Source organism: Alligator mississippiensis, chromosome 7, assembly GCF_030867095.1.
Source record: "Alligator mississippiensis isolate rAllMis1 chromosome 7, rAllMis1, whole genome shotgun sequence".
Taxonomy (NCBI): domain Eukaryota; kingdom Metazoa; phylum Chordata; order Crocodylia; family Alligatoridae; genus Alligator; species Alligator mississippiensis.
This window is the reverse complement of record NC_081830.1, coordinates 3,165,803-3,179,297: the sequence shown is the minus strand read 5'-3', so window position 1 is coordinate 3,179,297 and position 13,495 is coordinate 3,165,803. Positions and strand designations below refer to the sequence as shown.

The 13,495-nt window shown below is 58.9% G+C and overlaps 1 protein-coding gene across 1 annotated transcript; it reads right to left on the bottom strand.

Annotated features, from left to right (window-relative positions):
- Positions 1–235: 235 nt before the first annotated feature.
- LOC109285153 (maestro heat-like repeat-containing protein family member 2B) lies at positions 236–12,908 on the bottom strand. Its single transcript, XM_059731330.1, has 27 exons — positions 12,778–12,908; positions 12,239–12,291; positions 11,787–11,894; positions 11,312–11,431; positions 10,964–11,086; positions 9,952–10,104; positions 9,578–9,604; positions 9,195–9,317; positions 8,965–9,044; positions 8,460–8,595; positions 8,210–8,305; positions 7,761–7,865; positions 7,454–7,577; positions 7,012–7,121; positions 6,239–6,391; positions 5,496–5,650; positions 5,064–5,202; positions 4,660–4,850; positions 3,942–4,079; positions 3,631–3,742; positions 2,960–3,106; positions 2,458–2,637; positions 2,102–2,257; positions 1,537–1,671; positions 1,203–1,305; positions 680–745; positions 236–474 (listed from the first exon to the last, which is right to left on the bottom strand). Exons 1-27 carry the CDS (start codon positions 12,788–12,790, stop codon positions 293–295), a joined length of 3,228 nt encoding a protein of 1,075 aa, XP_059587313.1. The 5' UTR covers positions 12,791–12,908; the 3' UTR covers positions 236–292.
- Positions 12,909–13,495: the final 587 nt, after the last annotated feature.

Sequence of the window (13,495 nt, the reverse complement as noted above, 5' to 3'; positions counted from 1 at the left end):
CCCTGAACATCTGTACCTAGCCTGTGTGCCTGGGAGAGCCCCAGCTCCTGGTTAACACGTGGTAGCACCTATGCCCTGACTTCAGCAGCAATGCCCACCTCACTGCCCACACAACCCCCCAAAAGGCAGGACGCCCCAACCAAGCAGACACACGCTCCCCAAGCTACCAGGCTTCGCCCCCCTCTCTCTCTGCCGTGTTCAGGACAGAAGCCACAACAGCCAGAGGAACCAGGAACAGAATTTATTTACAGAAATTGTGCGTGTGCACACACGCACGCGTAGCAGCTTGCTCTTAGTTTGTGCCGGGCCTCAGGCACCCAAAGCAAAACATAGAAAATATACGGGGCAGAGTACGCCCATGGTTTGCATCTGGAGATTGTACCCTTCCCCAAGGGCTTTTCGAGATTGCCTCCAGGACCTGGGTGGCCGCGACTTGCACTGGTGGTGATGAGTCCTTTTCCAGAGACCTCAGAGCTGGAAGGAGAGAGGAGACGTTCATGAACAGACCACTCGTGCTAGCAGCGCCACAGGCGGGTCATCCCTGGGCATCAGGGCTCAGGAGTGACGTGGGGTGGGCAGTGCACAATGCATGCAGACGTGCGGTCTCTCGGGGTCCTGCAGCCTCTCGGCTCCTTCTGGGCTCCAGAAGGGAAGGGCAGGGGCTGGATTTCTGACTTACAGCTCTGCAAGTGGGCGATGTTCAGCCACCTGGTAGTCCCTGGGCTGCTGTACTCCAGCATGATGCCTAAACACACAGCAGGGACAACCGATCAGCTTCCCCTGGTCGGGGTGCAAGGAGAACTCAGCCCCGAGGCAGGTCGCTGGTTCCCCTGTGCCGTGTTTGCCATCACAGGCAGTTACAACCAACACACTCCCTGCACGCTGCGGCCCAGGAAGCCCCTGCCCCATCCCATTTGCCTCCCCCATGAAGTGGGTGCCGAGCAATCCTGAGCCGTGCCGGGTGACCACGTCCCAGACACGTCTCCATCACTCAGGATGACTGAACCATGGCCCAGGGTTTCTCTGCCATCACCCCCAGCCCTGCTGTCTGGTTCAGTCCCCCTTCACACCAGCCATGCAACTCTGGGAGCATCATGCTTTCCCAGTGCTTTCTGGGGAGCCTGAGGCACGGGCTGATTTGCAGCTTTCCCATTCCTCGTGGGGGTGGGGGAAACGCACAGGGACCAGGCATCCTCTCTCACCAGTAAAATGTATTGCTGCTGCCCGGATCTCTGGCCAGGAGCTGGTGTAGTACCTCCTGGTCCTGTAGCACAGACCCTCCAGGAGTGCCGGTTTTTCTTTGACCTGGAGGGACCAAGGACACGTGATCTCCCGGTGGTGAGAAGACCTCCCGCACCACATGCTGGTGCAGATCAGGAGGAAACAGGAGCACCAAGGAGCAATCTTGGCCTGTCCCGTGCCCCGTGGTCCTGGACCTGGACCTTGCAGGCATTGGCACTGCGCCCCGGTTCCCCCCCTCCATCCTACAAAGAGCCCTGCCCTCCCTCACCTCCTGCCACTCACAAACTCACTCACCAAGTGCCTGCAAAGGTCTCTCAGCAGGGCGTTGACCCGCACCTCTCCTGACCCCTGCACATAAAAGGCCAGGACTCCCTGCACCCTCCTGAGCCCCAGGTAAGGGCAGCAGAGGCCCACAGCTCTTCTGCACTCCTGAAAAACACGGTCACACCAGGTCTGGACTCCCTGCTGACTGCTGAGCAGAGCCCAAGGCTTGCCTCTTGACCCACGACTGTGCCCAGGGCAGGAACAGGAGGGGCTGGCCAGGAGGAGCCTGGCACTAGGCACAGAGGAGAGGCGGTGGGCAAAGGGAGGACTTCTCCTGCCTTTCAGGTGCCACCTGCAGCTGACCCCAGTCTCCCGCTCAGTAAACCATGCGGGGAGACTTCCTGCCTGCACAGGGGTCGGATGTGCAACCTGCCCTGGACCTGGGAGGCAGCCCCAAGCTCAAGGAGGTGCCTGCATGGAGCTGCCCCAGTGGGAAGGGGATGGCCACCACAGGATGCAGGATTGGCAGAGCTGCCCTGGGGCTGGATGGGGGAGACCTGGGGGGGCTGAGGACACCAGTGTCACCGGTCCTTACCTTGGCCACCTCCTTGTTGGGGTCCTGCAGGTGCAGCAGCAGCGCTGCCCAGCTCTGCCTCACCTGGGTTTTAAACCAAGTGTGCCATCTTTTTCTGAGGCACCCTGCCAAGGTGGCGAACAGGGCAAATGAGGCTGTGCGCAGGGCATCATCCTTCTGTGGACAAGAAACCCCAGTGGGGTCACAACCAAACCTCTATCTCATGGGCTTGCTTTTCTTCCTGAGAACTCATTTCTTCCACAACAGTTAAAATCTTCCAGTTTGGGCTGGAGCAAGGGGCAGCAAGTGCATCCCCTCCCCGACAGGGCCCACAACGAAGAGCATTCGAATGGGGGTGGGGAGCGGTGCTCACTCACGTGGTCGAAAAAGGCCCTGACGTGCGTCCCCACAGCCAAAATGACGGGTCCTGTTCTGGTCCCAAACTGCCTGAGGACCTTGGCCAGAGATATCATGCCCTCTGTCATTAGCTCATCTGAAGATGGCACGAAGGAGGCTTGGACCAGGGTGTCCAGGATGAGGGTCCGGTGGTGTTTCAGCTGGACAAACAGAAGACGTGACACACGGATCAGCGCCTACGCTCCTCACCTCTGGGGTCCCCGTTATTCCCAGAGCGCTCAGGACTTCATCTGTCCAAGCAAGCCCCCGCGGCTACATTCCCGTACACCTGTGAGATGCAAAGCACCCACTTCTGCACCAAAAGTACACTCGTCACCCCAACGGTCCCTAGGGACACCGCAGGGGTGAGAGAGCAACACTGGATATATGTCGGGGGGTTGTGCACCCTTTCAGCCCTGCCTCATTGTCCGGTCTCTATGGTCAAGCTCCGGTCCAGACATGGCAGAGGGATTTCGACCTCACCTGCGCAGGGGCACCATGTGCCACGTTCCCCAAGGCCCTGGCTGCCATCTGCCGAACAGCATAATTGCTGTCCTTGGCTTGTTCCACCAGTAGAAGAAGGGCTGGGTTCAGCAGCTCCTCGTCCTGGATGGACGGGTCACTCATAAGCTAAAAGAAACCAATGCATGCATGAGATCCAGCACAGTCATTGCCAAGAGCCCAGCCCTGCAGCAGAAAGGTATCCCGTGCCAGAGCAGAGTCCCACAAAACACCACGAGGAAGAGCCTCAGCACATGGTGCTCTCCTGTTGGACGTGGGCATGCTTGTCTGCTTAGAGCCAGGGCAAGCATCAAGACAGGGGCCTAGCGTGAGCAGGAGAGGTGGTGCCGATGCGAGTAGATGGGGGCACTGCTTGGCTGAGAGCAGCGTCTTCCTGGGATGCTGGGTGCTTATAGAGGGTGCACTAGTTAGGACCAAGCTCGGAGCTGCTGGCTAGAATGAGGGCTCGGTAAGGAAATCCCTCTCCTTGTCACGTGGCAGAAGTGGTGAGGCATGGGCAAGGGCAGAAGAGAAACCTCTCAAGTTATTCCAGTGATCCTCCCTCCTAGGAAGGGGCTGGGGCACTGCCCAGGGAAAGAGCACAGCAACCAGCCACCTTTCCATCGAACTGCTCATTCTCTACGGGGCCTTACCTGGCTGAGGAAGGCTGTCCCTGTGAGCCTCAGCTTTGGTGACGCAGCCCGCACCCATTTGAGGATCTCCTTGATGAAATTTGGCGTTACCATGCCCGACGGCAGCAGAGCCCTGAAAGAGAAACCCCTGGCTGTGGGACCGGCTGGGCACTGCCAGCGCTTGGTTGCTCGGAGGCGGCAGCTCTCATCTCTTGGGGCACAAGCTCCCTGTCCCCAGCCCCACGCCACCCTGCAGCTTCAGCACGGAAAGTGCCCCCTCCGCCGCTTTCCCCTCTGCCTAGAGCGCAGATGCAAGGCAGCCTGCCTCTTACCTGGCCAGCTGGCACACCCCCTCGTGGTGTGTCTCTGGGCACTCAAGCAAGGGCCACGTTCCCTCCTTGCACAGGGATGCAGCCACACTTTCCCCTATGCCCTTTGAAATGGCGCAGGCCAGGGCCTCCATGGAAAGCCTGGGGAAAGAGAAGGCCACGTGGACAGGCTGTCAGGAGGTGCTGCAGCCGGAGCAGGACCAAAACTCCCTGTCACTCGGGAGGTGTGTTACTCAGACACTTACACACACCCAGCCAAGTGCGGTGGGATACCCATGTGCCTGGCCCCCCAAAAGGGAGAAAAGGCCCTGTCTGCCCACAGCTGCAGCTGTAGGGATGACAAAGGTCTCCAAACTGGTTGCTACTTCTGCTCTCCAAGCCTTCCCGATGGCTAAGGCAGACAGCTCAGATCAAACCGATGCTGCCATTGTTTCTCATGCCTTTGTCCCCTGGCAGGGACAGGGCGGGCTGGGCCTTGCACGCATCAATGTTGGAAGCCAGAAGGCAAGCATGGAGGCTCTCCCAAGCCCAGAGGAGGTCAGATGGGAGGATCAAACAGCCGTAACATGTCAGACTCGGCCCTTGGCAGACAAGCCCCGTGTCTTTCAGCTGCCAGCACCAAGACAGCTCAGCACAGCCCTTGGCAAGGAGACATCACCCTGCAGGCAGCGGGCCTGAAGTGAGGCCAAACCTGTGACAGCAGTCTGAGCCTGCCCCTCACCTGCAAGGGTTGCCCACTACGTGGACTTGGCCCTCTGTAATGCTGCAAAGGCTCCCGCCGGGCGCTGGCATTTTTTGCCCCACGGTGTGGCTTGTTTGCTCCACGAGAGCACGCAGCATGGCTGGGAGCATGTCACTCAGCACTTGGCCACACTGCAGGGTGCTGACAATCTCCAAAGCAGCACAGGTTGCCTGAAGGGAGAGAGAGGACCAGAGTCAGCCTGGGGAAGACATCTGGAAATCCACAACTCCAAGTCCAAAGGTCTCTTCCTCACATCCAGGAGAGCACAGGACAGCCCGGGGAGCACCTCCCTTAGCAATTGGCTCTCCTCCCAGTCACATCCCTTCCCAGTCAATCCCTTCCCAGTCACATCCGTGCACACCTGGGGCTGGGCTCTCACTTACTGCCAGTGGCTCAAATGCTGCGGTGAGTGAGCTGCTCTCCGTCTCAGCCCGATGGTCCAGCTTGGCGAGGAGCAAATGCAGCACGTGGATGGACAAATCATTGCCTCCACCCATCGCCCGCCACAATTCAGAGGTGTCACTGCAAGTTAATCCGAATTACATACGAGCTATGGATACTCTGGTGATGTCATGAAGCAATAGGGCATTGGAGCAAAGGCCAAAGGTGCTGCTGGGGTAGGACGGGGTTGGGCGCAGTGATTCCTCTGCCAATGCCATTAGGCACAAGCCTGGCATTTCCTACACACACCCACCAGGACATGGCTCTCCGGAAGCCATCCCAAGGGATCTGCACCTGGCTTGACCCTCTACGGGCTTATCCAGGCTGTGGGATCTGCGTGTCCCTCAGTACAGGAGGTGGGGAGTGGCAAGTACCTGTCCATGGGCAGAGGTCTACAAAGCAGGCTGCTGGTGACGGCCTCTACGTGGAAGCCTGCTAGACTGGCCACAGCCTCCAGCAGGCAGCTCTTCATGCACCCTTCCTGCATAGCGGGCATGTGCATCGTTATGGTGCCCAGGATGTCCGGCACCTGCAGGGAAAAGAAGAAGAACAAGGGCCCTTGCTCACTCGCCAGCACAAGACAAACCAATCCCTCCCACGCTTGGAAAGATGCTGCCATCTGAGCTATCCCTTGCTTTAAGGGACTAGTGTCCAGACACTGCCGCCTCAGGGTGATCCTTAGCAACGAGCACGTCCCTATGCCCCTGCCCGGGGTGAAAGTGGGCGCTGCTGCACATGCGCCGACACCCACCGACCCACAACCCTCAGCCCCTCGTGCACCCATGTGCACACACCTACAACCTAATGGCATGTGCCACCTGGGACCTATTTCTGCCTGCCTTAACCTCGCACAAGCACCCCAACCAATATCAATATCTGGGAGCTGATTTAAGATGCTCATTTTGGCCTTTTGCCTGTGGGGGTGCTCAGGTGAGGACCAACAAGCACCACCAACTTCACACCCCCTGATCCGCGCATCCCCATCTCAGGCTAGCAAGGGAAATGGCCCTTGCTTCATGCCCAGGGATCAGCGGTAAGATCGCTGTCCACACCGCATGAAAGCAGCATTTGAAAAGCATGAAGCAAATGCAGAAATCCTCCTCAGCTTCAACTTCACCTCCTCCAGCAGGGCCTCTCCATGCTCCTTGATGATGCTGAGGAGCCAATGTCCTCCTGCTGTGGCACATGTGGGGCTGGCTCTCAGCATGGCATTCAGCATGGTCTCCATAAACTCATGGGTCTGGCTTGATGGAAAATATTTTCCAAGGACCTGGAGACAAATTGAAAGAAGGGAAACTGCGCTGATTTTCTTCTCCAGGTGAGACAACTGGTGAAGACCTAATTGCTGCTGAATGACGGTTCATGAGCAGGTGCTGCAGGAGGGATCTAGCTCGTCATTGGGAATGGCAGCTACCCCAGAGCTCAAGGCTGATGTTAAAGAGTTGTGCTGTGCAGAAGCCTCTGCCCTATGGTGGCATGGTGTACGTGCAAGAGGCAAACCCTGAGCTTAAATGTTGCTTCCGTCTTCAATGGAGAGAGCCTCATTTGACAACACCAAATGATCCCAGCCAAGCTGCGCCCAGGATATGTCGAAGCAGGCACAGAAGGTGACCGAGTCCTGGTTATAGCTCTCATTTGGGTGCTGTACTGACACAGGTTTCTTCTTGTGTGCAAGGACAGAAGTATCTACAAAACTTTCTAATCTAGCTCTGACTTCTTCTTTCTACCATGCACAAGGGGAAACAGCAGCAGGCAGTGGATGAACAATAATTGCCCCCAATGCCTCACCCATGCACTCCACAGAAAGAGGTAAACCGTGTGAGCAAAGGAGTGGACAGTGAAGGACGCCCGGTCCCCAGAGTCCCCACACCAGCCTCTTGAGACACTCACCTTGGCCATGCGGGAGGATACGGCAAGCACAGTCTCGGGGGTGGAGGCTTTCAGCTCCTCCTTGATACCCCTCAGCTCCTCCTCCGCTGCATCCATGCCCATGGACTGATCTGGAATAAAAGTAAGGAGGATGGAGGGCTGTAATGATGTCTGATACAGTACCTTGGCTCCATGGAGGACCCACGTGCAATGTCATGGGCAGTGCGGTCCAAGGGTGACGTCTGAGGTCTGAGCTGCTTCAGGGGGGTGGAGGTGCAGTGGGATCAGAGCTGCTACAAGCCTCTCCCCACGCAACTCTCCTCTCCCAGGAGGTCATCCCAGGGCCAGTCATGGGTCTTTTGAGATATCTTTAGACTAGCAGGGAATGGACAGAGGAGAGGAGCAGCATTTCCAGAGGGAGAAAAGGGGCAGAGTTACTCGCACCTACTCCGAGTGCCCTCACCTTGTACGGGGAGGAGGCAGGCAATGCAGTCAGCAGCCCACAGCCGGGATGTGGCCAGAGAGGCGCAGGTGTAGGGCGCCAGCAGCCCCAGCAGGAACCCGGTTTTCCCAAAGGGCTCTTGCAGCTGAGAAAGGAGGAGAAAGACCTGAATGAAATGTGCTTGGGTCTGCCTGGAGTGACATTCAAGTTTCTGGTCCTGGGAAGGTGAGAACAGGAATGCATCCCTGTCTGCTAGGCATGATGTCTGGGTCTCGGGGCCAGGCTGCCACAACGACACCAAGGCAAGAGAGAGTTAGCCCATACTTACTCTGCAGTAGACGGCCTCTCGACAGGCGGCAAGCAGCTGGGCGCTGCCCTGCAAGGCCCTGTCCCTCTCCCACTCCTTGCCAGCTGAAAGCCATGGCTCAAGAAGCTGTCGGGAGAGCAGACTACTGTCAGAGGCACCTCCAAAACAGCTCAGATGAACCATTTCAACAGCAGACATCACCATCGCCCCTGACATCCCTCCAAGCAACCTGATCCTTTCACCCTCTGGACACATCCCAGGGGGACCGTCATTGCCCTGAAGCTGCAGGACCTGTGCAGTGACCCTGGCACAACAAGGGGCAGCTACGAGGCATGTCAATGGGATGCCTGCCCATACCCCCAAGGACACCTCTCATTTGCCCTGCTGAAGGAAACCTTCCTCCCTGTCTCTTGGGCCCATCCCTGCCTTCCCAGAAAAGAGAGCTCTGCCTGCTCCTGCTGGCTACTCACGTGGAACATCTCCATGACCCAGCTCTCAGTGGGGTCTTCTTCAAGGAGGCCTCTCATGAGCTCGCCCAAGGCCTGCATGGACAACTCGTGCAAGGACTGCAAGCGGGAGACAGAAGAGGGAAGCTGGAGCGTGTGCACAAACCCCAGACCCTTTTGGGGAGGTCGGGGGTGACTGCCAGGCCCAGGGCCGGCTGGGGATCATGCCGGTGGTCCCAGCAGGTGATGCCACAAGTCGGCTCTTTAGGCGTACTTGTATTTGCAACGAGTCCTGAGCTGTCTCCCCCTCCTGTGTCAGGTGCTGCACAGCTGGGAGAGGTACCAGGCACCTGAGGCAGGTTTCAAGCAGGCTTCTGTTTGCATCCCGATTCAGGGAGGGTTTCACCTTGCTGGCAGGAGACAGAGAGGAAGAAAAGCCCTCCGTCACACTGGAAAGTGGGTCTAGTGCTCAGATACGATCTGAACCTGGAACCCGAAATCCAGACACCCCTGGGCATGGCGGCTGAGAAGCTCTTGCACTGCCCACCACTCCTACTTGTCCCACCACCACCTCCAGGTCTTTCCATCCAACTCCCCAAGCGGACCAAACACATTGCAACCCCCCCTGAACCCCGCTGCAGGCAGGGCAGCCTGTGACCGGAGCCCTGCATGTGTCTCTCAGCTCCACATCTGGCAGGAAGAGCACCCCAGGGTGAAGCAAGGAGCTCATCTCTGAGCAGGGCATCCCAGCGCCGAGAGCCAGGGCACGAATCACCTACCTCAGGTGCTTAATGGCAAGCATGGCCGTGAGGCGAACAGGAGAGGCCAGGGAATCCATCGGTTCCTCTTTTATGAAGTCCTAAAAGGCATTAGCAGAGATGTGACTCAGGGGAAGACGGATGTGGAAAGCAGTCTGCCCCCACAAAAGAGCCACTCCCAGGAAAACCAGTCCCGCTACGTTCCCCCCAGGTCCTTTGCAGTTTGGGCCCCCGGCCTCCTCCCCACTCACCAGCATGTACCCCAGCAGCTCCTCTTTGTACGTGAACTGGAAGCTCTGGGAGCCGTCAGCGTCCAGGATGGCACGGCTGATCTCAGTGACTGACCGGATGAGGGTCAGCTTTAAGTCCAGGTCCTGAATTTCATGGGGGAACGACAAAGAGATGGGGATGAGGAGCGGAGAAGAACCGAGGTCTAGAAGGGGTGAAAGGCAGCCTCCTTTGCACCCCTGAGAGATGTCTACAAGCCCCAGAAAGCCCCAGATCCACCCCCGTCTCAGACAAGGTGCATGGCAGTGTAGGGGCTCCCGCCTGGGGTAGGTCATGGTGCCTCAGTGACGCAGGGAGTTAGGGGCTGGGAAGTGCATGAGCAGAGGTGGGCTCGTTGAACATTTACCTTATTGAGGATGGTGATGCCAAGCACCTGGGAAATGAAATGCAAAACTACCGTCAGCGCCTGGGACGGCCCCAGAGCGCAGCACTCTGCCGGGTCCAAACAGCGTCCGGGCTGGTGAGCGCGGAGCAGCGCAGGGGCATGAATGTACAACCCCTGCCAGAGCAGGACAAGTTGTGAGGAGTGTCTAGCCCAGCGCTCTCCATACGTGGGTCCTTCCCCCTGCCCATCGCCCCAGGAGCATGAACGCGGGTGCTCCTCACAGGCAGGAGTTCAGGGGCATCAGAGCATCCGAGCCGTCCAGGCACCCCGGTGCAGAGCAGACCTCAGTGCCACGGCAGGCCTGTTCCCACCACGCTGCACTCCCGGGCTCCTACCTGGCAGCTGCTCACGTAGTGCTGCAGGACCCTCCTGGTGATGTCAGGCTCCACGCGGGGGAGCAGCTGCGTTTGGGGGGCATGCACAGCTATTTGGCTGTAGGCCAGGATCAAGGCCCTGTGGGTCCTGCCTCTTCTCCCCTGGTGAAAGTCCTGCAGGGGTGACACGACACTCGCACCAGGGCTTCCCATGCCCTCTGCCCCCAAGTAGGAATCCCTGCTGACCAAGGAGCTGCCCCAGCAGCGATACCAGCTCTCCCTGCCAGCCCCACGAGACCCACAGCTCTCACAGCACCATCCCCACTGCTTTGTTTTGGATGCCCCCAGGCCTCATCATGTCCATCCTGCACCCGGGTGGCTCGGCAGAGAGAGCTGCCGTGCCACGCTGAGCCACGGAGGTGCGGGCAGGGGCGGGCGAGAGTTGGTGACCTCCAGGAAGTGGGGCAGCAGGCCTGACAGTGGGGCAGGGGGTGGGAGTGCAGTCCTGGGTCCCAGCCCCTGCTCCAGGGCCGCCTCGGGCATTTGGCCATAACAAGTCCCTGGGCACAATGCATTGGGAGGGCCGGTGTGGAGGAGGTGGCCCTGCCTGCTGTGCTCGGTGCAGAAGCTGAGCCCCATTTTCCAGCAAGCACGTAGGTGCCTTTCGACCCCCCAGCACCTGCCCAGGGAGCTGGGTGTGCACGCGGGCTATGCACTTGGAGCTGGTACTTTCAGGCTGGGCACTAGGGCTCGTGTCTCCTCTCCCACAGCTAACGGAAAGAGGTGAAAACTACACAATCTCCTTCTCTGGGTGAACAACAGATGTAGTTGCCTCCAGGCCCAAAAGGGGCTCTTTGAATGCTGACGCATTAACCTGAGGCATAAAAAGTGTGACTAGTGCAAACTGCGCTCCACGCCGTCTCAGCAGACCTCTGATGTGGAGCACGTCCCCTGGGAGAGGGTGCCACTGCCAAGCTGCTCTTCTCCAGGGTTTGCAGGGGAGGAAGCCGGAGAAAGCCCCCAGCTCCATTACCTGCAGGAGGCTGATGATCCCAGACACCTGCACTTTACTCATGGCAGCACCAAAGTCCTCCAGGGTGCTCAGGGTGAGGTCCAGGTGGCCCTTGGCTGAGAAAGCCAGGATGCTCACGACTTGCTGAAACCCAAGAAATGCTTTGGTGAGTGGGTCTGACCCAACCCGAGCATCCTCCCCATGTCCCATTGATGCTGCAATGCGCACCCGACCTGGAGCAAGCGAGGGGGCTGTGCGAGGGGAAGACCAAGGGAAAGCCGTGTAGCAAACCAGCAACAGAGAGGTGAGGACATGGGAGCGGGGAGTCAGGGAAGACCTGGCCGTGTCTGGACAGAACAGGGCCCTCACCTCTCTCTCCAAAGCGTCCATGTAATCCGTGTCCTTCAGAAATTTCTGGAGCTGGGATTTCACGTAGGCAACATCCTGGCAAGAGGCCAGCGTGGTACCAAGTGCCTTATATAGGAAAGTCTGAAAGAAGGAGACCAACATCACCAAAGAGCTGGGAACACAGCACCGCGCTACTCAGGGCAAGAGCAACCCAGAAACAGCCCGTCCCCAGGAAGGACCAAGAGAGCCCAGCCCCAGCACCCACGCACCCAGCAACCGCCCCACTCTGTGCAGGGAACTGGCAACTAACGGCAGGGGCAGCCCCTCCGAGCAGCTCCCTTTGGGGCAGTCAAGTGGGTAGAGAACCAAGGACCATGCCTTGGATCAAGAAAATAGATTGGAAAAGCACAAACTCAAGAGAGAAAGTTTCTGCAGCCTTCCTGCCCCAGCACCGCGAAACAGGTGCAGCAAGCCAGGCTTCGCCAAGAGCACGCACCTTCTCCGGGGAGGAGCAGGCGTAGCTGGCCGTCTGCAGCTGCAGCTCCAGGATCAGCTCTCTGCTCCAGGCATCGTCGTCGATGGTCTGCAGTGTCCTGTTCAGGAACTGAGGGCCCAAGTGAAGGGAAGCAAAGGGACGGGTGCATGGGCTGAGTCGTCGCCCTCCTCCTCTGCTGTGCCCTTTCTAACACCCAAGAGGCCCCGAGCAAGGCCTCGTCCCCTTCCACTTCTTGAGCTCAAAGACACTATGGAAAGGCTGGACAATCCCAAATGACAACTCTGGATGTCAAGCCAGACTCAAGGAGACTGGCAAACCTTCCAAGTTGGACTCCTCCTGCCTTATTGACACCCAGCACCTCATTTCCCTGAGGTTTGAGGGAACGCCCCCTTCCCAGACAGCCCTCCGCAGTTTGCCTGGCTGCCGTAACAGCTCTGCGAGCCGTCCTGTACCTTCAGCAGCAGGTGCTCCCACCACACGTTGTCCTGGCAGGTCTGAGCAGTTCCTGAAAGCGGAAGGCAAACAAGAAGGATGTCACTGCTGTCGGCACTGAAGAAGAGTCCCAGGTGCCTCCCTGGGCATCCCTTCTGTGGAAGCTCCTGCATCCGCACCCTTGCACCTCCTGGGTCCCAAAGTCACGGGCCTTGCCCCCCATGCTCAATGGATCCAGCACACATCATGCTGACAGGCCTGGGAGTTGTGCACAGCCAGACCCTGCAGAAGTGGCCGTAAGAGGAATGGAGGGTGCTCAGCACCTGGCGGACATGCTCAGCACAGCTCGGCACAGGGCTGGGATTTGCAGAAGGGCAAAGAGCACAGAGTTTGCACTGGGGGAGCCCTTCACGGGCAAACCCTCCCCTGGGTCCCATCAGCCTCAATGCTGTCTGGCCCCTCCCTGGGTTCGTCCCCTGCGACAAAGAGCAGAAGCTTTCAAGCATGTGGCGCTGCGGCAGGGGAATGGCACCACGGGGCGCTCCCCCCGGGTCGTTACCTTCCATAGTCATGAGCAGGATGGGGATCTTGATCCTCCACTGCTCCCCAACAGCAGGGTGGATCGTGCGGTGCAGAGCCCACAGTCCCCGCAGCGCACGATGTGCACGGGTCCTGTCCCCCAGGGCCGAGGCGACCACCTGACAGCGAGAGAGAAACAGGGGCTCAGCTCTGGAGCGGGGCTGCACGCCTTTCCTTAGCAGGGAAACCGGCCTCCAGCACACATGGCCAGAGCCTTCAGCCATCAGACACAGGCCACGTGCTGTGCTTGGCCTCTCCACGGGCTGCGAGGCGGGGGCCGAGCCTGGCTGTGCTCCGCGAAGGGCAGGGAGCTCTGCCGGCAAAGGGCAGCTCCGCGTGCGGGAAGAGGCAGAGCGTGCTCCTCCAGCCAAGGCAACGGGCACGTGTCTCCCACCCCACTGCCCTTCCCCACTCCTCTGGCAGGGACCTTTCCAGGGTACTCACCAGGAGTCGTGCCAGCAGCCCCTGGGCACTGGGAAGTTTGGCTGGAGAGAGAAAGAGGGCATGGCCATGTGTGACTGCTTTGCAACTACAATGCACATGCTGCTACAAGCCCGTCCATCTCCAATGCGCCCACCCACGTATGCCCTGGGTCCTGGGCACATCTGGCACTTCCATGGCACCTCCTGTGTCTGGATCGCAAGCAGCTTGCCCCCTGCCCCTCTGTGAGGCAGGTGCTGCTCAGGCACCCCTGGATG